This window comes from Molothrus aeneus, chromosome 31, assembly GCF_037042795.1.
Source record: "Molothrus aeneus isolate 106 chromosome 31, BPBGC_Maene_1.0, whole genome shotgun sequence".
Classification (NCBI taxonomy): Eukaryota; Metazoa; Chordata; class Aves; order Passeriformes; family Icteridae; genus Molothrus; species Molothrus aeneus.
In genome coordinates, this window is record NC_089676.1 from 1,326,645 (window position 1) to 1,348,453 (window position 21,809).

General features: G+C 47.5%; 1 protein-coding gene across 4 annotated transcripts in view; it reads left to right on the plus strand.

The window, feature by feature from the left end:
• The window catches only part of UBAP2L (ubiquitin associated protein 2 like), a 30,957-nt gene that overhangs the window by 233 nt on the left and 8,915 nt on the right, over positions 1 to 21,809 (plus strand). For 2 of the 4 annotated variants that reach the window (XM_066568009.1, XM_066568012.1), the window contains exons 2-17: positions 3,655 to 3,785; positions 4,299 to 4,376; positions 5,455 to 5,565; positions 7,558 to 7,726; positions 8,024 to 8,119; positions 8,833 to 8,878; positions 9,960 to 10,069; positions 11,452 to 11,511; positions 14,734 to 14,786; positions 16,219 to 16,304; positions 16,748 to 16,919; positions 17,798 to 17,999; positions 19,267 to 19,544; positions 20,015 to 20,187; positions 20,880 to 21,069; positions 21,614 to 21,668. In XM_066568009.1, the coding sequence (XP_066424106.1) occupies positions 3,696 to 3,785; positions 4,299 to 4,376; positions 5,455 to 5,565; positions 7,558 to 7,726; positions 8,024 to 8,119; positions 8,833 to 8,878; positions 9,960 to 10,069; positions 11,452 to 11,511; positions 14,734 to 14,786; positions 16,219 to 16,304; positions 16,748 to 16,919; positions 17,798 to 17,999; positions 19,267 to 19,544; positions 20,015 to 20,187; positions 20,880 to 21,069; positions 21,614 to 21,668 (1,969 nt within the window). In that variant the 5' untranslated portion in view covers positions 3,655 to 3,695. Of the gene's footprint in view, positions 1 to 3,615; positions 3,786 to 4,298; positions 4,377 to 5,454; positions 5,566 to 7,557; positions 7,727 to 8,023; positions 8,120 to 8,832; positions 8,879 to 9,959; positions 10,070 to 11,451; positions 11,512 to 14,733; positions 14,787 to 16,218; positions 16,305 to 16,747; positions 16,920 to 17,797; positions 18,000 to 19,266; positions 19,545 to 20,014; positions 20,188 to 20,879; positions 21,070 to 21,613; positions 21,669 to 21,809 lie in introns of those variants that run through there. The other 2 variants (XM_066568011.1, XM_066568013.1) reach the window with 2 other exon arrangements.

The following is a 21,809-nucleotide window of genomic DNA, read 5'->3' on the forward strand; positions in this document are numbered from 1 at the left end:
GCTGGGCCCCGCGCGGCCTAGTGGGCCGGGCCGTAGCCGGGGGCTGGCGTAGCGCGCGGCCGCCGCAGGTGAGGCAGGCGGGCGGGCCGGGTGCGGGTGGGGGGGGTGAAATGGCGGCCGCGGCCATGAGGGCGGAAGCGGCCCGAACTCGCCCGCCTCTCCGTTGCGGGCCCGGCCTGGCGCCGCCGTGGGGGCTCCCGCCCGGCCCCGCCGGCGCCCTCCGCTTCGGTCCGGTTCGTTGCCTTGTTGTGAGCCGCGGGTTGGGCCGCGGGGTCGGGCGGCTCCGACCTTGCCGCGCTCTCGGGGCCCGCCCGTCCCCGCCGCTGCCGGCGGTAACAATGGGAGCCGTGCTCCCGCCCTGCCGGGCTCCTTGCGGGCCGCCAGGCCCGCTCCTGCCACCGCTCCTCGGTGGCGCCCCGTGGGCCGTGGTACGGCTGCTTCCGCTGCCCACGTGAAATTCCCGGGCAGCAGCGGTTCGGGGGTCCTGCAGGAGCCCCGGGCTGCGAGTGCCGCCCTGCTCCACGTCCCTCCATCCCGGCCGGGGGGCTCTCCCTGCGCCCTCCGGCCCGGAAGTCTCCCGAGCAAAGCGCTGCCTGTCGATACCGAGTCGGGGTCTCTGATGGAATATCCGGGAGTATCTCCCTAAAAAAGCTCATGGTTTGCATACATGGAATGATTCGGTTTGCGGCCACCGTGTCTTTGCTCTGGGGAAAACTTCTCGTATTGATAACCTTTTTTTGGGTCCTCATTCTGCCCCGTGTTGCAAGAAAAGGTTTGCCTTCTCTGGCCCTTTCCTTTCGGGCTTTGGAGCTTTTTTGCACATGTTATTAAGGTTTGTCAGAATGGGATGAAAATACCATTTTTCTGTATTAACGCATCAGGAAACTGAAACTGGGATGTGCCAGGGCGAGCAGCAGCCAGCAGGTCTGGCACCGCCTTGGGACCTACAGATCCTGGTTCTGAAACTGTAACTTATCTGACGTTTCTAATAAAATGAACAGTTTGTTACATTTTTGTATCCCCTCATTTTCTGGAGACTCTGCACTTTCCTTGTGTAGTTGAGACTCTCCTCTTTAGGCCTGCTGGGAAGGCAGCTCTGAGAAGGAAAGGGGGTAACAGCAAATGTCTCATCTGATGCAGTGGCTTTGAGCAGAGGGTGTTGTAACCTGTAACTGTGAAATTCCTTTGTTTTCCTTGAGCCCTGGAGTGCAGAGCCGTTGCTCTGAGGTGTGAGCTCTGCTCCTGTGTGGACTGGCCACCACTCCCTTGGCCTGGAACTGCTCTTTCAGCTCTTGATGCATGGGTGCAGGTTTGCTCTTTCAAGACAAGGTGGAATGCTTTTGATGAGAGCAGCTTTGGTCTGGGAAGCTTTCTTGCAGCTGTGGGGCAGTGCAGGCATTGGGGTTCTGTGGGTTACTGCTGCCACTGAGCTGATCCCCAGTTCCCCCAGTGAGGAATGAGTTCCCAGTAGCCAAATCCTCTTTCCCCAAGGCTGCTGTGGGGGTCTGCATGGGGACACCTCACCTGACAGCCTCACCAGAGTCAGGCTCTGGCTGAAGTTTTTACCATAGATGGTTTTTTTATGAGTTTTCAGCACGTGAAAGGAGAAATGCTCGTGTTCCTGGTGGCAGGGTGGAGTGCAGCAGCTGCTGAGCAATGCCTGGGCTGCACAAGGTTTGGGCTCAGGCTGCTGGACCTGCAGCCCAGGGTTTCTGTGGGTGTGTGAAATCACTTCCCTCTGGGCCCGTGGTTCTGCTGTTGGGTTGGTTTAATACAACAAATTGTGTGTGAAACTTCACAACTGGAAGAAAGCAAAAATAAATCTATACCATGGGAATGGAGCCTGCCCAGAGGGGATGGCTGGGGATAGAAGGCTTTTTCTGCTCTGCCTTGGCAGAAGTGCAGGCTTGGTGCTCTTCCCCTGTACCTCTGGGGCTCCTGGTGGCTTGGATTGTTTCCTCATAAGGGACCTTGGCTCTGTATAGCTGTAAAAGTGTGGTGTTAAGTTGCCATGAGGCATGGGTGGTTGTGAGGGGGGAAATTTGAAGCTTTTGTGGGGAGCTGCAGGAGCACTTGCACAGAAACTTGCCTACAGAGCAAGGCCAGGCACTGGTGGGAGCAGCTGTGGGGGATGTAGGGGCAATGTTAGAGCCTCCCTGCTCTCAGGAGGGATTTCTCACCCAGTCAGACTTCAACAGGAGATTCCCCAGCTTTTCCTGCACTGTTTGCTAATGCTGCTTCTGAGCTCCCTCCTTGGCACCCTGTGTTTTCCCTGTGCTGCCCTGCTCATGGACAGAAGTGTTTCAGATCAGATCCTGCACTGATTGTCTTGCTGAGCTCCCTGTTTCTGCACTCTGTGGCTCCTTCCCATGTCCTTTGTGTCTGCCTGGGGCACAGCAGCAGGTCCTGCTGCTTTAGGGGAAGGCTTTGCAGTCTTAGGAATGAAATACAAAAATGTGAATTCTGTGCTTATTGAGTTTTCAGGGGCTCAGAAGCTGTGAGTCCTGACAAGTGCTGTGGGATGTCTCTCACATCCTTTTTGCCTGAAAGGCACTGTAGAGGGTAAAACCTCAGTGCTGATCCCTTTCCAACACCCCTGCCCTGAGGCTCAGTGTGAGTTTAGAAAACTCTGCTTCCTTTGGACACTCAAACTTTTCTTGGGATTTTTTGCCTCAAGCAGTGTTATCCAACAGTGTTACTGGCTGTTATCCCTTGCAGACATATTATTCACTTTTTTGGTATGTTTGTGATCAAAAATACTAGGAAAAATTTTGGTTTTCTAGTTCAAGGGAATAATTTTAAAAAGCAAAAATAGGCACTTCTGCAAGGGCAGGTTTTCCTTAAAACAAAAATTCCACAGACCTGTAGCACCACTTATTGCTGGAGCATTTTTGCTTCCCCTGCCCTGCTTTAAAGGCAAGAAAGGAGAAGGGGAAGTAGCTGATGTGTCTGAGGCTCTGAGATGCTCTGTCCTTCAAGTGATGTTTTTTTGAAGCTTTTTTCAAGCCTTCCTGCTCCATTTGATGGCCACAGCCTCAGCTTGGGTGCATGGCAGATCTGTGCCCACTCACACATGTTCCAACAAGAAGTTGTTAAACTCTTTGCCTCAAGTCCAGGAAATGGCTTCAAACTGAAGGAAGGTCAATCTAGATTACCTGAAAAAGAGGTTTTTTACCATGAGGGTGGTGAGGCCCAGAGAAGTTGTGGCTGCCCCACCTCTGGAAATATTTAATGCCAGATTGGACAGGGCTTGGAGCAACCTGGGCTGTTGGAAGAAGTCCCTGCCCATGGCAGGGGGGTGGAACTGGATGAGCTTCAAGGTCCCTTCCAACCCAAAGCAGTTTGTGAGTCTGGGATTTTCCTCTGGCTCCTGGTGCCTGATTGCTGTCACCTGGATGCAGGTGATATTCCATCTGGAGCACTCTGCCATGCTGTCCAGGGAGAAACCTCCAGAAGTGCAAGTGGCCATTTTGTGTTGGGAGCACGTGGTGATGGCAGCCTTGGCCCACTGTGATTTTGGGGAAGTGGTGGGGAGGGTGGGGACCTACAGCAGCCATTCTGGCCCTGTTACCTTTGTGACTGTTCACTCTTGGTGCTGCCTTTTGCTTTTGGTATCTAACAGTCCCTTCTCTCTTCTCCCCTGCCCCACCACAGAGTTGAAACCTTGTAAATACTGTTATTTGTATATACTGTAAATGATGACATCGGTGGGCACTACCCGAGCCCGGGGCAGCTGGGAGCAGACACAGACACAGAGCCAGACGCAGCACAAGCAGCGGCCACAGGTAAGAGCAGTGTCCAGAGAGCTCAGGGGAGACCTGGCTGCTGAGTGCTAACAGCTGGCCTGGCCTAAATCAGCTCCCCATGTGTCTGGGGTTTTCATTTCTCTCTCCAAGTGGGAGCTGCTGCTAAAATTTGGGTTGATTTCCATTCGTCTGTTCCTCGCACGCTTTAATGAATGTAAGTGGCTGAGAAGCCACCTGCAGTGGGTCTTGGTGGTGTGGTGCTGGTAAGGTCTGCCCCAAAACAGATGTGGTTTGGGTGGCTGCTGCTCATCTGGTGCCATGAGGCCAACAGATACATCCCTTCAACAATATATCCCTTTCTTCCAGGTTCCTCTTCTTGCTCCTTTTTCATCTCACTTTCTCCCTGGAGTTCTCCTTCTCTGACCCTTGTCTTTGCCATATTGATTCCTTTCCAGGGTTTCCAGAGAACCTGGGGTAGCAGAATGGCTTTTTGAGGATGATTTGAAATGCACCACTCTGACAATGTGCTCTGTCTCTCCCTGGTTTCTTTAGGCTACTGCAGAACAGATTCGACTTGCACAGATGATTTCGGACCACAACGATGCTGACTTTGAGGAGAAGGTGAAACAAGTGAGTGTGAAAACGAAGGTGAACTCTGACAGGAAGCTGAGATCAGCACTGGGAGTAGTGTAAATGCTGAGGGGATGGGAGGGACACACCTGGCTGCTGCCTGGATTTCCTTGGACTGCCTTGATAAAGTTGTATCATAGCATGGCTTGGGTCAGTAGGGGCGTTAAAGGGTATCCAGTTCCACCCCTGTGCTATGGTGATGTCTTCCACTATCCCAAATTGTTCCAGCAGTGCCAGAGCCTCCCCACCCTCACAGGGAAGAATTTCTTCTCAATAGCCTGTATAACCCTGCCCTCTGGCAATGGAAAGCCATTCCCCTGTCCTGTCACTCCAGGCCCTTGTCCAAAGTCCCTCTCTGGCTCTCTTGGAGCCTCTTTAGGCCCTGGAAGGGGCTCTGAGGTCTCCATGGAGCTTTTACTTCTGCAGGCCCAACACCCCCAGCTCTCCCAGCCTGTGTCCAGAGCAGAGGAGCTCCAGAGCCCTCAGATCATCTCTGTGGCCTCCCCTGGACTCACTGCAGCAGCTCCTTGTCCTCCCTGCGCTGGGGAGCCCAGAGCTGGGCCAGCTCTGCAGGGCAGGGTCTGAGCAGAGCAGAGCAGAGGGGCAGAATCCCCTGCTGTGGGTGAGCCTAGGGCAGTATTGGCAGATACTGGGCTCCCAGTGCACGTGGCCAGGTGATGTTAACTCAAGCCCCCAAGTCCTTCTCCTCAGGGCTGCTCTGCATCCATTGTCCCCCAGCCTGTGTTTGTGTTTGGCATTGCCTTGATGTGGGTGCAGCAACTTCTGTGGAGATGAACTTTTAGTTTGTTTCTGCAGGTAACTGTGTTATCCTGAGCAAAAGGAGGTGGTAGTGAAAGGAGGTGTATGGTAAAAAACAATGGTAACTCAAAAATTCACACTTCTTGTTGAGGAACACAGTTAAGCTGGGAAGGCTGGGCAGATTCCCTAGCCCTTCAATTTTTTGTTGAAAGGTTTTTGGTTTGGGATTCAAGTCGCTTTCCTCCTGAGAGAGACCCATAGGGATTTTGGTGCCATCTTGGTTTGGAACATGCTGACCATGGTGTTGTTTTCTCTCCAGCTGATCGACATCACAGGCAAGAACCAGGATGAGTGTGTGATTGCTCTGCATGACTGCAATGGGGATGTCAACAGAGCCATCAACGTGCTGCTGGAGGGCAATCCTGACACGGTAGGGCTGGCTCCTGGAAATCTCCTGAGGTCTAGTTCAGTCTAGCTGCAGGTGAGGCATCCAGGAATGTCAAGATAAGGAGAGCCACTGTGACTGAGTAGTTCCACAGTGTGGCTGTGACCTGGCTGCTGAATGCTGCTCTCTGTGGGCTGTGAGAATGGCCCTAGGTTTGAAGGAATAGAGGAGAAAATGCCAGAAGTAATTTCCTTCCCATTACTTTTGAATCTAAGCAGTTCAGCAGTAGCAGAGTGGCATCTCTGTGCTTTCACACCAGTGACTATGAAGGAACTTGCCTTTCCCCATCAGGGCTGTGTAACCTGCATTGAAAGGCAGGTGTGTGCCAGCTGGGGTTCCTTTCTGTCAGAGCAATGTGGTTTTTGTGTCTCTGGCCCTAAAGATTCATTTCTCAGTGATTTGCTGACTGGCTTCTGTGCTGCTGCCTATGCCATGGTTTTGAGGGCCTTTTTTCTGTTTGTTTTTGTGGAATTGGGCTTGGCTGCTGTTTCTCATGCAGGTGCTTGTCTCAGGCAAGCTGAGAACAGCCTGAGCAGCCCCAAGAACAAGAGTACTTGCTTAGGAGGAACCTTCCAGCATGCAGGGTGTCATTCCTTTTGTGACAAAGACAACAGAGATGCAAGTACTGTTACAGAGCAAGAAAAAGCCTAGAAATGTGAGCTCCTTCCAAACCACTGCTGATATCACATATCCTCCTGGTTTGGTTGGAGCCAACTCAGCTCTGAGTTGTGAGTCTAAGTATCATTTTAGAATATTATGCTTTAGCTCATTTTTCTGCCTGTGATGAGACCTGGGGGTATGTGGATGAGCTGGACACCTCAGATTATATTTTGTGTATTGCAGCTGCTCCCCAGCGTCTGGTTCTCTGCTTGCTTTGGCTTCAGACAAGTTCTGTACAACACATGGATACATTCCTCCTTGTCTTTAGAAAGCCCTTTCCATTGACAACTGAATAAAGCAGCTTTTGGAAATCCTTTTAGAAAAGGGAATGATAGGGATGTGCACAGCTCTGCCACAGCTGTGTTCTCCACACCTTTTGTAACCAGTGGCTTCTAGTCAGAGAACAAACTCCTGCTATCACAGCAGTTTAACTGCAGCTATGATCTTAGCATTAGATTAAATTTGATTAAAATTACAGTAAATGTTTTGTTTTTTTTTAAAGTTTATTTCTAAGGCAGATACCTATGGAGAAAGACTTTGGAAGCCTTGGGTTTGATGGCAGTTTGTGCCACTGTGTTGTTGGCTTTTTTGTCACTGTCCCTGCATGCTGCCATTGAAACCCAGCTGTCTGCCAGTTGTGTTTTCAGGTGATTGTAAATGACTTAAGACTATTTTTAATTGTTCTAACAGTGTGCAGCATCAGTTTAAGAGTATGAAACCACTGCAACTGTCAGAAGATACATGGGTGCAGGCCCATGGCAGTAAACTGGAGGCAGACTTAATATTTTGCAGCTGAACTTGCCTGTTGGTTAAATTCTGTGATGCTTCTCTCCATCTACAATGATATTTAAGGGAGAAGTTTTTTAATAACTTTGCATCTGCTGAAAGGACTTACCCCAAACATTGACTGCAGATCACTATGAAACATTTACCTGGGTTACTATGAGAGCTCCTGGTGGTCTGTGTGAAATGGCAGGCTCTTCTTCCCCCTAAGCAAGGTATAAATGTATCCATGCTTTGAATTCTAGAAGTATCGTGCCATCTCTATTGAAGAATTTTAGTAGATCTTTGCAGAAATAGAATAACTCATCTCCTGTTACCTCAAATTGGGTGCCAGTCAACTGTAAGAAAGCTTGGCTTGAAGAAGGATGATGTGCTGTGTGTGGACTGATAGACTCTTTAAAAAATTGCTCTGGAAACTGTTTTTGAGGAGACCTTCTCTGTTACATTCTCCGTAGCACGTTTAAATCTTCATGGATTTGCACCTTTCATTGATCTAACTGGGATTCATTTCTTTCCCCTCTGCAAACCTTTCAGCATTCCTGGGAAATGGTTGGGAAGAAGAAAGGTGTCTCAGGACAGAAGGAGAGTGGACAGACAGAACCCAGTGAAGAAAGCAAAGAGAACCGGGATCGGGAGCGGGATTTCAGCAGACGACGTGGAGGGCTGCCGAGGCGAGGCCGAGGTGCCACCCGTGGAAGAGAGTGTATGGACCTTCCCTTGAATAACCCCAAAAGCCTCCCACTGAAGCACTGTGCTGTGTAACAGCTGTCAGCAGAGCTTTTTGGGCAGACCCATCTGTGTGTGTGGATCTGTTCAATGCTCCCCTGTCAGAGATGATTCTTTGCATGATGGCCTCACTTACGGTCAGCTTAAATCAGAAGTTCAGGGAGTGGTGATCTGCTCCCCCCCCCACACACACAGCCACTGCATTTTGGGGTTTGAGATGTGGTTTAAAGCAGGATGAGTCTTGAAATTGTCTTTGCTTTGTTCTGTGTTTCAGTTCGGGGCCAGGAGAATGGATTGGATGGTGGTAAGAGCGGAGGATCGTCTGGAAGAGGCACGGAAAGAGGGAGGCGGGGACGTGGCCGAGGCCGAGGTACACACGGGATGTGAGGTCCTCAGGGGGTGGGAGGAGGAGAATTTTGTCAGTTTATCTATCTCCCATGAGGGTTCCAAAGCCTCTTTTATGGGAGGAATTGCCAAACTGAGCATATGCATTTGATTTTTCTGTTCTTGTGCTTACTTTTAGTGCCTACATGTTGCTTTCCTTCTTAAATGTGCTACAAACAGCACCTAGTTCTTGCATCACATCCATGGAGTTAGAAATAAAAAAAAAAGTGCTTTATTGCAGAGGTGGGAAGTTAAAAAACTCAAGGTTAACTTATTTTAGCGGGTGGCCCATGGCTTGTTAACAACAGAACCTGCTACCTCATCATTATTATACATGTATCTGAGCACCACCACTGGCTTGGACTTTAAATACTTGGGGCAGAAATTAGTTTTACCCCAAAATCTGCTGCTTAGGAATTGTTGCTGAGGTCACATACTGCAGAAATCAGAATCTGGGGTCCAATACTTCTGATTTGTGCCAGCTGGAAACCTCATGTTAACCTGGATTGATGCATTGCTAATCATGCTGCCAGCCAGCTGAGGTCACTCCCATCCATCAAAAGATGTTGCTGGCAATCCCATCAACTCAGGAAAGTCCTCTCCACTTTCATATTCTGGTCCTGTGTGTGTTGTCAAGTGTTTCTTTGCCCAATGATGTAGAGCCAAGGGACAGCAGTGCATGTGTGTGTGTGTTTACAGGTGGCTCTGGACGGCGAGGGGGAAGATTTTCTGCCCAAGGCATGGGGTGAGTTTCACTGACATAAACCACAGCAAAAATAAAAGTCTGTGCTTGAATGGTACTGTTTGTGTCAGTCATTTCTGTTCCCATTTTCTTATTTTTTGTTTTGGTTTTTTTTTTTTTTTAGTTTGGGGGTTTTTTTGGTGTTTTGTTTTTTTGGTGTTTTGTTTTTTTGGTGTTTTGTTTTTTTGGTGTTTTGTTTTTTTGGTGTTTTGTTTTTTTGGGTGTTTTGTTTTTTGGGTGTTTTGGTTTTTTTGGTGTTTTGGTTTTTTTTGGTGTTTTTTTTTTGGTGTTTTGGTTTTTTTTGGTGTTTTGTTTTTTTTTGGTGTTTTGTTTTTTTTGGTGTTTTGTTTTTTTTGGTGTTTTGTTTTTTTTGGTGTTTTGTTTTTTTTGGTGTTTTGTTTTTTTTGGTGTTTTGTTTTTTTTGGTGTTTTGTTTTTTTTGGTGTTTTGGTTTTTTTGGTGTTTTGGTTTTTTTGGTGTTTTGTTTTTTTGGTGTTTTGTTTTTTTGGTGTTTTGTTTTTTTGTTTTGCTGGGGGTTTTTTAGTTTTTTTTTTTTTGGGGGGGTTTCAGTGGTTTTTTTTGTTTTTTGGGTTGCTTTGTTTTTTTGTGTTTTGTTTTTTGGTGTTTTGCTGGGGGGTTTTTTGTTTGTTTTTGGGGATTTTGGTGGGATTTTTTGGGGTTTTTTTGTTTTTTGTGGTTTTTTGTTTTGTTTTTCGGGGGTTGTTTTTTTGTTTTGGGGGGTTTGTTTTGTTAGTTTTTGGGGGGTTTTTTTTTGTTGTTGTTTTGGGGGTTTTTTGATTTTTTTGTTTTTTGTTTGTTTGTTTTGGGGTTTTTTTTGGTTGTTTTTTTTTGTTTGTTGTTTTGCTGTTTTGTTTGTTGAGGTGTTTTTGTTTTGCATTGCTTTTTTTGGTTAATAAGGCCCAAACTGCACCACGATAACTTAAACTGAGGATGTCGTGTGGAGCCGAAACCTCTCTCTGCCACGAGAGCTGCCTTGTGATCTGTATTACAGTCTGAATAAAACCAACTGCTTTCAAAACACTTGGACAGCAAGTGACCATTTCCATCCTCTTTGTTTCCTGCAGAACTTTCAACCCAGCTGACTACGCCGAGCCGGCCAGCACGGACGAGAACTACGGGAACAGCAACAACACGTGGAACAACACCGGGAGCTTTGAGCCGGACGATGGCACAAGTAAGAGCCTCCCCACGAGTGTGTGCTGCCTCGTGGTGACAGTGTTGAGTGGGTTTTGCATCCATCCAGTTGCACTGAGGACATTCTAGGCAGGTTTAGGCTCAGGGATGGATTTTGGTGACCCTGGTACTTTGCACCCTTTGCATGTTAGAAACAGGAGCTGGGTGATTGCTCTGGGCTGAGCTTGTGGGTGCTGTTGCCTGACAGAGGCACAGGAACACTCACCTCTATTTGTTTTCCTGTAGAAACCATGCTACTGCTTGGAAAGGTGTTTTTTTATAAACTGTAGTGTGATAGGCAGATCCAAGATCTCCAAGTGTTTGGTGCATCCTCCAGAGAATTACTCTTTATTTTGGTACTGAGAGCAAACTTTCTTTCATGGTCATCTTGCTCAAACCATGGTGGGGATAGGATTTTGTCACAGAAACAAGCTGAAAGCAGTTCTGCTTCCTTCCCTGTTTGAAGCAAGCGTGTTTGCTGGGTGATTATGAGCACCCAGCTGCCCTCTGCACATTCTCCTGCATTGGAAAATTGGTGCTCTGGGTTTTGCTTCATGTATGCACAATATTGAGGAGCTCAGATTTTGCAGTGTGAGAATGGGACAGTCACAGTCCTTGACTGTAAATAGGCCTAACTATTTTTCCACAATCATTGAGTATTTAAGTAAATATCATGTCTTGGGTATAAGAAGCATCCACACCTGTGTTAATGGTGCTTTAGACCCCTTCCATACTTCTTGGTTTTGCTGAAAAAGTGATAGGTTTGGAAAGAGAGAATTAAAGTCCCATTATCTGGGGGATGCCTTTTACTGTTGGTGTCAGGGAGAGGGGTGGGGGTGGTTTCTTTGTGTTTTCATGGGTTTTGTTTGGGTTTTGTTCAGGTTTTTTTTTTTTTTCTTCAGAAAACAGCTATTGTGGCAGGAGGGTGTTTTTATGAAACACCAGCAGACAGAATGATCATCTTGGCAGCTGAGGAGGGGTTTTAAATACCAGAGGGAGTGGACACAGCTCTGTGTGCTGGAAGTTTAACTGTCTAATGGGAACAGGCTTCTATTTGAATGGTTTCCATTTCCCTGTGTTGGTGTTTTGTGGAATGAAGTGGGTTAGAGTGTGGTTAGGGAGAGAACTGAAGATTTTTCTGACAAACAACTCAGATTTGCTCTAGTACTACAACACAGCTGTAAAGTTTATTGTGCAACACCACTGGTCACCTGTGTTGTGTGTGGTTGTTTTGTTTGCAATTTAGTAGCCACAGGCATTCTCTTTAAATTAATAATATCCACAGGTACAATGTGACTGGTGTACATGGGGGCAATGAAACTCACCTACACTTTAAGTCAAAATTTCACTGGTTGTTTTTCTTTTCTTTTTTTTTTGTTTCAGGACTTGATTTCATTGGGGGTGAGGGGTCAAATTATCCCCGAAAATTTGACACTGCTCCTGGTACGATACATCCAGGTGCACTAACTGCCCCGGATACCTTTACTTTATAGCTATTTTTAAAAAAAAATCTGAAATATCTGTGGATATGTCATTCTTCTCTCTCTTAATTTGTTCATTTTAATTAATATTTGACTTTGTTCTGACTGTGCTTTTACTAACGTTGACACCTTGAAATGTAAATTGGGAGAAGCTAACAGCAATTCCTGTGGATTATGCAAATTTGAACTTCAGCCATTGCTTTTGGATGCCCAGAGCAGCTCTGGTGACAGAGGGCAGGAGGTGTGAGGCAGTCATACTCCCTGTGTCTCACATGCCCAAAGTTGTGACTTGCTGTTGTCCCTGTGCCATTCTTTTGTCCTCCCTGCTGTTCCTGCTCAGGGTCACAGCCCTGCTGCCAGGGCAGCTGCTCTGGCTGAGCTCTCTCTGTGCTTTGCCTCTGCTTTTGGCTGCTGCTGGGTGAGCAGAGCCCAAAGGCTGCTCTGGCATGCTCAGCCTGCCTGGCTGCTCCTCTTCACCTCCCTGCAGTTGAAGATGATGGTGGATTTGGGGATGACAGGGGTGCTTGGTGGCAAAGCTGCTCTGTGCCTGCCACTTGATTTCCTGCTCAAATATTTATCCTTAGGAGGCCAAGAGACACCCATGAGGGGATGCAGTTTGCTCACACCTACAGAAGTCCATTGTGTCCATAATCAGGCCAACATCTTGTTTGTCTCCTCCATCTAACCTGAGGTTTTGAAGTTGAGGCTAAGGGACCTTCCAGAAGAATTTGCCATTTTCCTCTTGAAGGTCAGGGAGAAGTGTTCAGGCTGAGGAGTCTCTCATGCAAGGGCCTGAAATCAGGCAGACACATGGAGAGCTTCTGCTGTGTTGGAGCATTTTGGGTTAATCTTTAACTTCCCCAGGCAGCACAAGGCCATCTGCTCCAGCACTGCCATTGTGGTTTTGCTGCCCTTTGGCTTTGTTTGGATTAGCATTCCTTCGAGGTGCAGAGTGGGGGCCTTTGGGTGTGTTGCCTTGCTGGTGCAGGGTGACAAGCCTGGATCCATTCCTGCCTGCTGGGCTGTGGGAGGAGCAGGCTGGGTGGTTGTCTCCCAGTTTAAAATGAAGAGAGAGAGTGGATTTGAAAAACTTGGAGACACAATAGGATTTTTTTTTCCTTCACCACATTTATATTTGCACATGTTGTTGGCTTAATTTTATTTTTTCCTTTTTTTTTTTTTTTTGGTGGTTTGAGGAGCTTCAAGACCAGCAGCTTTTTGAAGGGCTGAAAGCAGAGAGGAAGGCTTCTTGTTCTGACCACCCTTCTGAAATGGTGTTAGAAAGCTCAGGGTACTGCTTGTGTTGCAGCTCTCCCCTTCAGCAGAGCCTGATGGAGAGTGATACAGTTGGTTTCTTTAAAAAAGCCTCCCATGCTGTGCCAGCTGGGAGCTTTCTGGGGTGCTCCTGGTGAATACATCACAGGTCTTTGATTCTCCACGTGCCCCTCGAGCCATGCTGAGTCAGTGTCTGGTATTTGAGGAGTTGATGTGCTGGGAAAGCCCTGTCAATGGCTGTTCTTCATCTGCAGGGTTTCCTTCTGCTTTTAGTGCTGCTTTTCTTCTTATTTCCCCCAAACAAACAAGACTTAAGAGCCCTATGCTATGTTCCTGCATGCTCAAACTCTTGGGGCAGCTCTCCTGTCTTCCTGCTCTCTGGGCCAGCTGCAGGTACATCCAGCTCCCACTTCACCTCTTGGGTCAGCCTTGGGCTAGAATGACCTTCCTGATCCATGAAAATTTGGAAAGCAGCCTTCCCACTACTGCTGTGAGGGCACCAAAAAATCTAAGGATTGTGGGAATTTGGGTTTCTAAACTGCAGATGGGTTTTGCATTGAATGTTTTGATAGTTCTGGCTGTGGAGGAAGGGGCAGTGTGCCTTAAAACTTCTGGCACTCTGGCAAGTATTGTTGTATTAATATCTGTATTTCAAAGTTGAATATATAAAACAGTAAATCCTGGGAGACTTCTTGAATTGGCTCAATCCATCAAGCAAGACAAAAAAGCAATGAAAAAAGAATAATTCACTGATACTTATTTCATGTATTAGATCCCCCAAGTCTAGACAAGTGCTTGTTTAAATCCACAAGTGAAGTTCTGTAAGGGGAGATCTGTGTCCTGCAGAAGAGCTCAGAATGTTCTCCTTCCCCACATGCTTTGTTTTATGCTGTAAAAGGGCTGATACCAGCTTGTTCCATCCACTAAGTGTCTTGAGGATTAACCCTGCTGGTGCTCTCAGTTTTTCTTGATCTGGTTTGTGTGAACTGAAAGCAAGCTGCACAAAATGGGACTGGCTTTATGCTCTTTATGCTCTGAGGTTTTTGGGGATGTGAAAGCTCCTGTTCTCTTCCCAAACCAAATTTTAGTTGTTAAATGGAATCTGAAACTGACACATAATATTCAAAGTACAGCAATTGAACTGTGATGGAAGCAAGGATTGGAACAAGTTGAAAATGCAGCCAGGCAAAATTCTTTCTTTTCTGGTAAATTTTTGCTCACCTAAATTTTGCTGTGCTGGATTGCAGCTGAGGTTTCCTGCTTTTCTCCCTGGTACTTCAAGCTGCAAACTTTGAGCATATCTCTGAAACTGGTCACAGAAAAGGCAGGAATTGCTTAGTCCCATAAATTCTCTTTTCTGAATCCCATTTGCCTGAGCACAGGAGGTTCTGGAGCACTGAGGTTTCAAAACTTTTTTGTGGGGTGGAAGATGAACTATGGGAATGGCTCAGTTATCCTTAAGTTTTATAGAAACTTGAGGTTTGCCTGGATGGTGAAATCCTGTGCCAGAGCTGGAAGGCCACGAGGGAGGAGCTGCTGGGGTAACACTGCTTGCACAAACCTGCAGCTACTGCACTACAAGGGGGAGCCAGGAAAATGGCACAAGGAGGCTGGGGACAGTGCTGGGCCTTCCTTGCAGAGCTCAGCTTCCCTAATGGGTGTTGGCAGGATGTGTGTTGCCCTGTCTGCCAGCCTGGCAGTCTCTTTTCCATCCCAGCCTGCAGCAGCAAGGCAGAGGGGGATCCTATCTTGAGCATAAAGCCTGGGGTTGAGGTTGACTGCTTTAACTTGTCTGATTGGCAAATAGAAATCCTCCTGGCTGCCTGCAAAGCTCCCCAGTGCTCCCCCAGCTGTTGGACACAGAGCTTTGATGCATGCATAACTTCTGTACCTGTTGTTGTCCTTATAGGTGCATGGAGGGCAGCGACAGAAGAATGGGGCACGGAGGACTGGAATGAAGATGTAGGTATTCCCTGAAGCCATCTCCTCTGTGCAGCTGCCAGCAGGCTGCTGTCTTGTCTGTACACACAGAGCTGCCAGCCCATCCTCCCCAAACTTTGGACAGAAGCCCAGGCAGGCTCCCAGCCCCAGGAGCTCTGATCAATAAGTGATTGTTGGATCTTCTGCAGGATGTGTGTTCTAGAGCTTGTCATAATGGCCAGAGGAGATCTCCTGGGGCATTGAGGCTGGTCCTCTCCTTTCCTGTAACTGCAAGATGGAATTCTTCCAAAAACTGGTCTGACTCCACACAGGGCTCTTGCTCCACTGCTGTGGTGTGTGGCAGTTGGGGAAGTTTTGCTTTTGATCACAGCAGCAGCAGTTTCATGGCTTCGTGCACATCATGTGCCTCAGCTGGTCCTTGTGATTTGAATGGAAAAGAAGCTCTTGACTTTACCTTCTGACATGATCTTTGGTGTGTCCCACCCCCTTGTGTTCTCTACCTCATCTCCTGCAGGAGAGAGTGGGCATTGTTAGCACCTTCTCTTAATGCCTGTCTATAAATTTCTTCTGAAATGGGCTTCAGTCCCTCTCTGAATCAAGGAACACCAGTGCTGTGTTCTGTTCTTGCAGATGGAGCAGGGTTGGGCATTTTAATGTGATTGTTTTGTGTGCTCATTTTGGCTCTGCTGACAGAATGGGCAAGCATGGCAGGCATTGATTTGCCAGGCACCACCTGGGGAAGCACTGCTGCTGTGTTTGGAGATATGAGCAGCTTTTCTTTGTTCAGTCAGGTCTCTGCTAGAAGGGAGCTTCTAAGAGCCTGTCTTACCCTCAGTGTGTCTGAGATGCTCCCAGGAGTTCTGGATTTATTTCTTAAACTCTGCAGTTACGTTTGTAGCAGCTCCTCAGTCCGGAATAGAAGCTGTTCATGTTCAGACATGTTTCAGGCCAGGTCATCACTAACCTCCAGCAGATTTTGAGCAATGTTATTTTCCCTTCCATAGCTGATCTGTTGGTCAGATCATCCAAGTGAACCCAGATTATTGAAAGCTTAGCTATGGATCCAAAGTTTCTCTTTGTCTTTGCTACAGTGCTTGCCCCTACTGTGCTGGGGCTCTTGCAGGTCTGTGCTGCATGCCATTGACTCAGAGCAACAGCCCAGAGTCCTAGGGCAGCCCTAGGGGATTTATGGACTATGGGAAATTTGTAGAAGCATTTGAGAGGTTTTTTTTCCTCCACTGGCAGATGATTTGTACACTTGCCTGAGAGAAACAAATGAAATAGAAGCTGATTCTGATGGGAGCCAAATGCTAGAGAAGTTTCAGTCTAAGCACTTGAATTTTGAGTTTTTCTGTGGCTGTTTGTCTCAAACATTCATGTGCTTTGTGTCATAGGGACTTTTATGAGGTGCTGTTCTCACTTTTGGATTCTTTTCTCCTTTTTTATCTTTCAGCTGTCAGAGACAAAGATCTTCACAGCCTCCAATGTGTCTTCAGTGCCTCTCCCTGCTGAGAATGTGACAATCACAGCTGGACAAAGGTGAGAGCCCATGGTGATGCTGTTTACCTGGGAAAAGTGGCACATGAGTCCCAGAGCAATTTGCCAAATTCAGCTAAACCTTCCTAGCTAGCTAAAATGCAGCAGCTCTGAATGAGGTGGGGTGGATTTCAATGGAAGAGTTGACTTTGGAGTTATTGGGTCCTAATCCTGGATTAGAATTTTCCTAGGCTCTATTGCTGATTCTTCAAGTTTGGGGAAATTTTGCTGTGTTAAATTATTATACATTTAAAATTATTTAAAATCAAAGGCCATGCAGGGTCTTGCTTGGTCAATCTGTCTTTTTGAGGCTGCTACTGGCAGTTGTGAGTTGGTGTTCTTCAGATTCCTCCCATTTGTAAAGTAAAAGCTGTGAGGCTCGAGGGGGAATTTGTTCTCATGGAAGTGGGAGCTTTGGTAACCTCAGTGGGTCTTTGTCTACCCAGAATTGATCTCGCAGTCCTGCTAGGAAAGACACCCTCTTCTATGGAGAATGAGTCAACAAACCTGGAGTCATCCCAGACTCCTTCCCTGGCACAGCCACTGGTGTTCAGCAATTCTAAACAGAGTGCTCTATCCCAGCCTGCCTCTGGAAACTCCTTCTCTCACCACAGCATGGTAAGGAAGTGCTGGTCTCTGCCCAGTGGGTGTTTCCCTGAGGTTGTTTTTGTCCCCTGTTGTTGTGTCTGTTTGGGTAATATAGGAAATACAATCCTAATGCTCTCTGCTTGGGGCTGGTAAAGTGAAATAATTTGCTAGTCTGCTTTAAAAGCAGTGGCCTGAAGTTCATTGCTCAATTTGAAATAATTGCGATAATTCCTCCCCTGCTGCCCTTGTCAGATTTGCAACACATGCTTCATTCCTGCTTAAAGGAAAGGAAAAGCTCTTTTAGTCCAGGGCTTGCAATTCCAACAGTTTGAGAAACAGAACTGGTTGGGGACTGGTGTGGGATGGAATGCTGGCACCCACTGACAGGAGAAGGAAGGAGACATTGAGTCAGAGTCAGGGATCTGCAGAGACTTGGGCAGATGCTGCTTTGTGTAACTTCAGCAAAAAGAAATAAAAATTGTTTGCTTAATGGTGAGATAGTTGAGGAAAGATTTTCAAAACCACATTAACTATAAATTATAAATTAACTATAAAGCCAAGATCTCCTGATGTTTTTCTTTTAGTGCAACTGAATGCATGAGAATAATTCAGTATATTTTTTAAAGATCCTGTCTATTAACTTCCTTTGTAACCCTCTGTGACACCATACCATGGCATGAGTTGGGCAAGGGATGAACATACCTGTGTTCACACATGGTGGAGGCTGGGAAAGAACCTTCCTGCCAGCAGTGTGTGTGCATTTGGAGCTCAAGAGTGTTGAGTGAGGCACCCAGTGAGAAGCAGCAGGGTACAGAGCATTTGGGATGATATTCAGAGCTGTGTCTGTCCTCTGAGCCAAGTTCCAAGCCATGGCAGACATTGACTTTTTCTCCTTGTTGAAATTGCAGGTGAGCATGTTGGGGAAAGGCTTTGGAGATGTTGGGGAGGCCAAAGGCAGCAGTACCACAGGGTCCCAGTTCCTGGAGCAGTTCAAGACAGCCCAGGCACTGGCTCAGCTGGCAGCTCAGCACACCCAGCCTGCTGGGAGCACCACTGCTGCTTCCTGGGACATGGCATCCACCACACAGACCTCGTCTCTGGTGCAGTACGGTAAGGAGGAGCAGCAGCTCCCAGAGGGGAGGGAATGTGTTCCCCCAGAACTGCAGGGAGCAGCAGTGGGAGGGATTCAGCAGAGGATCTGCTCACAAGTTGGAAAGCAGCCTTCCCACTACTGCTATGAGGGCACCAAAAAAAAATCTGAGGACTGTGGGAATTTAGGTTTCTAAACTGCAGATGGGTTTTGCATTGAATGTAAACTCTCATGAAGTTTAGCTGGGAAAATTAGAGAGAGCTGTGGGTGAGACTGAAATGTAATCGTGTGTGTGTGAGTCTCTCCCTGTTCCTTTTATACTTGGAACAGTTGAATTTGTCGTTCCAGACAGGTTCAGGGCCAGGGATCTGATGTTCCTGAGCCTCTCCAAGTGTGCAGAATTTTTTTCTGGTGTAAAGCTGTGCCAGAAAAAGTTCTGGAAGAGCACCTGTGGGGAATAGCTCCCAAATATGAGACTTGTCAGTCTCTTCTCCCTGCTGAATTCCTGTTATCTTTTAAGGGGATTTGCTGTTAAATGCCAAGAAGTAACTCTCTTGCTGGGCTGGCATGAGGGAATAATCAGGGATTGAGAGGCTCTTTTCACATGAGAAGCTGAGTTTTGCTGTGGCTGAGTGCTAGTTTCATATCCTTCAGCTTGTGCTTTTTATAGGGAAATGGCTCTGGTTCAAATCTAAGCTGAAGAAAAATTGAGCCCTGTCCTAGTGACAGTCAGTGTTGGCAGCTTCTGATCTTCTCAGACAAGAAGCCTCAGAGGAGAGTCACAGAGAATAGGAGTTGATTTTGAATAAACCGTGGAAAGGCTTAGTCAGAGGAGGAAGGTGATGCAAAAACCTGAGGGTAGGCAGCCCCAAGCAGTGATGTTGCTTGGAGATACCTCATCCCTGCAGGAGAAGGGTGAGGCCGTGGAATGCAGGACTGTTAACAGAGATGGGAAGGAAGTGGCCTGCAGGACTCTGATATGCAGTGTCTCCACACGAGGGACTCTGGAGCCCAGCTTTGCTTGGAGAATGGAGGACTTTAGCCGTGCAAGTTGGCTTTGTCCTGTAGGGGTGGTGGAAGCAATTGAAGGAAAAAGTGCTTAAAAAGGCTTGGCATTGATGGCAGTGAGAGTGTGAGGCTGGGAGCAGAGATGCTTAAGTTTTCTGCTCTCTAACAAGCTTCAGGATGGAACAGAGGAAAAGGATTTCTTTTTCTTGCTAAGTGTCAGAATTTGATTTATTTTTAAGGAAACAAACCCTGCTAACTCACCTCTGTCTTGTGCCATAGATCTCAAGAATCCAACAGACTCTTCCGTGCATAGTCCCTTCACCAAGCGTCAGGGCTTCACATCAACTTCAACCATGATAGAAGTGTTCATGCAGGAGAAGCAGCCTGTGGTGACTGCCTCCACAACCACACCGGCCCCTCCATCCTCACCACTGCCCAGCAAAACCAATCCAGTTCCCCAGATGTCTCCAGGCTCCTCGGACAACCAGTCCTCAAGTCCCCAGCCAGCACAGCAGAAGCTCAAGCAGCAAAAGAAAAAAGCATCGTTAACATCAAAGGTGCAGTGGTGGGGAAGGAGACAATTGAGTTGTGTTAGAGCTGCAGAAACAGCCATTTGGGCTGCTCAGGGAAGGTCTGGGCTTGGCCTTCCTCTTGTTAGAATCACAGAATGATGAGGTTGGAAGAGATCTCTAAGATCATTGAGTTCAACCTATGCCCTAACACCTCAACTAGACTCTAACACCAAGTTCCATGTCCAGTCTTTTTATAAACACATCCAGAGATGGTGATTCTACCACCTCCCTGGGAAGAGCATTCCAGTACTTTATTATTCATTCCAGTACTTTATTAGTTAGCAGTGAGTGCTTGTGGGGGTGATGGAGTTGTGTGCCTGCCTGGGTTGAACACTGTAATTCAGGGGCTGCAAGCCTATAACTGCTACTGTGTGCAGGGAAACAAGGGTAATAAAATCATTCTCTGGGCTAATCCCTGGGAATGATTGACCCATTCTGTTGTTCCTCCCTTGCAGATTCCTGCACTTGCTGTGGAAATGCCTGGCTCCTCAGATATCTCAGGGCTAAACCTGCAGTTTGGGGCATTACAGTTTGGTTCAGAGCCTGTTCTTGCTGAGTATGAATCGACGCCCACAACCAGCGCCGCCGTTAGCCAGTCTCAGAGCAGCCTCTACACCAGCTCGGCCAGGTGAGCACCAGGAGCCTTTAATCCAAGCAGGAAACTTTGGAAGTTGGTCCTGTGCACTTGAGTTGTCATGCATACTAGTAGACCCTTTCTGACTATGCTTTGGTCATAAAGGGGGGACAATGTATGCAACAGCAAAGCACAAGTTGCCAGCAGACTCATCGGGCAGCTCTGTGGCTCTTTGGCCTGTGGCACTTGCACAGAAAATAGTTTTTCTGCTTCCCTTAAACTGTGTTGTTGAAAACACAGATGGGGAATCCCCAGCACAACTGCTCCACGTCTCTAGTGAACACATTCTGAGTGCTTTGTCCTTCTTTTTGCCTGGCAAACTGGGACACAGTGGGATAGGAGTATCTTCAGTGATGGTGTGTTTGTCTTCTGTTGGGCTGACCCTCAGTAACTGGCCAGTCCCTTGAGTACTGGGACCTGAGTGGTGGCAGCTCATGAAGTGTTGCCTAAGGCACAGCAGTGTGTGAGGCAAGGCTGCAGTTGGATGTCCATGGCTGGGCTAGCCCTGCTCTCTGGGCATGTTTCTTGGCTTGGCTGCTTCATCTGGTGCCTTTATACTGATGCTTGGGGCTTTTTATCTTGAATATTTGAAGTGAAGAGCTCAGTCTGGGCCAGCAGCTTACAGCAGGGCTGTTTCAGAGCAAAATGGAGGAACACTTTTTTTTTTTTTTTTTTCCCTTTTGTAGTGAATCTTCATCCACAATTTCGTCCAATCAAAGCCAGGAGTCTGGTTACCAGAGTGGCACAATACAGACAGCAACATTTACCTCCCAGAACAGTGCTCAGGGACCACTGTATGAACAGAGATCCACCCAGACGAGGCGATACCCAAATTCTATCTCCTCTTCGCCCCAGAAAGATCTGACCCAGGCTAAGGTAAGACAGCAGCTTTGCTCACCTGTTGTGCTGAGTGAGCCTCACTTGTGAAGTGTCTTGGGGAAAGCTGAATGGCTTATCAAAGGGTTCTGTCACCTTTCAGCCTCATTGTGTGGCTTGTGGGCTCTAATGAGAGCTCTCTTGTGGCTGCTGTGTTTTGTGCCTGAGCAGTCAAGGTGATTGCAGGGCATGTGTTGTGTCATGTACCCTGCTAGAGGGGCATGCAGACAAAGAATTTTGTTTTGTGTTATGGATTTCGTTCTTGTAGGCTGCACACCAGCTCAGTAATGTCAGGTTTGGCTAATGAGCTTGGATTGAGAGTGTTGAGAAACTTCTTGCACTGATTTCTCTCACATCCACTTGGGGACCATGCTGGCATGGGGCTGGACCTTGGGACTGACCCAAACACAGTCTGCTGACACGTGCTGGTAGCAGGACCTTTTCATAACTGTGCAAGGGAGTGTGAGAGAGAGGTGACACTAGCTCTGCCTCTGGAAATGTGTAGTAATAATGCCCAATACTCCTTTTTTCTCTTCTTCCTCAGAATGGTTTCAGTTCTGTACAACCCACGCCATTACAAACCACACAGGCTGTTGAAGGTAAGAGTCTTGCCAGTACAGTGGGTGTCCTGTATCTCTTGTGTTCTCTGCTTTGAATGAGGAGTTTTATCTGTGCTAATAGCAAGTCCTTTCCTTGCTGGACTAATTGCTGCCATTCAGATTAATTGTTTGCCTCAAAAC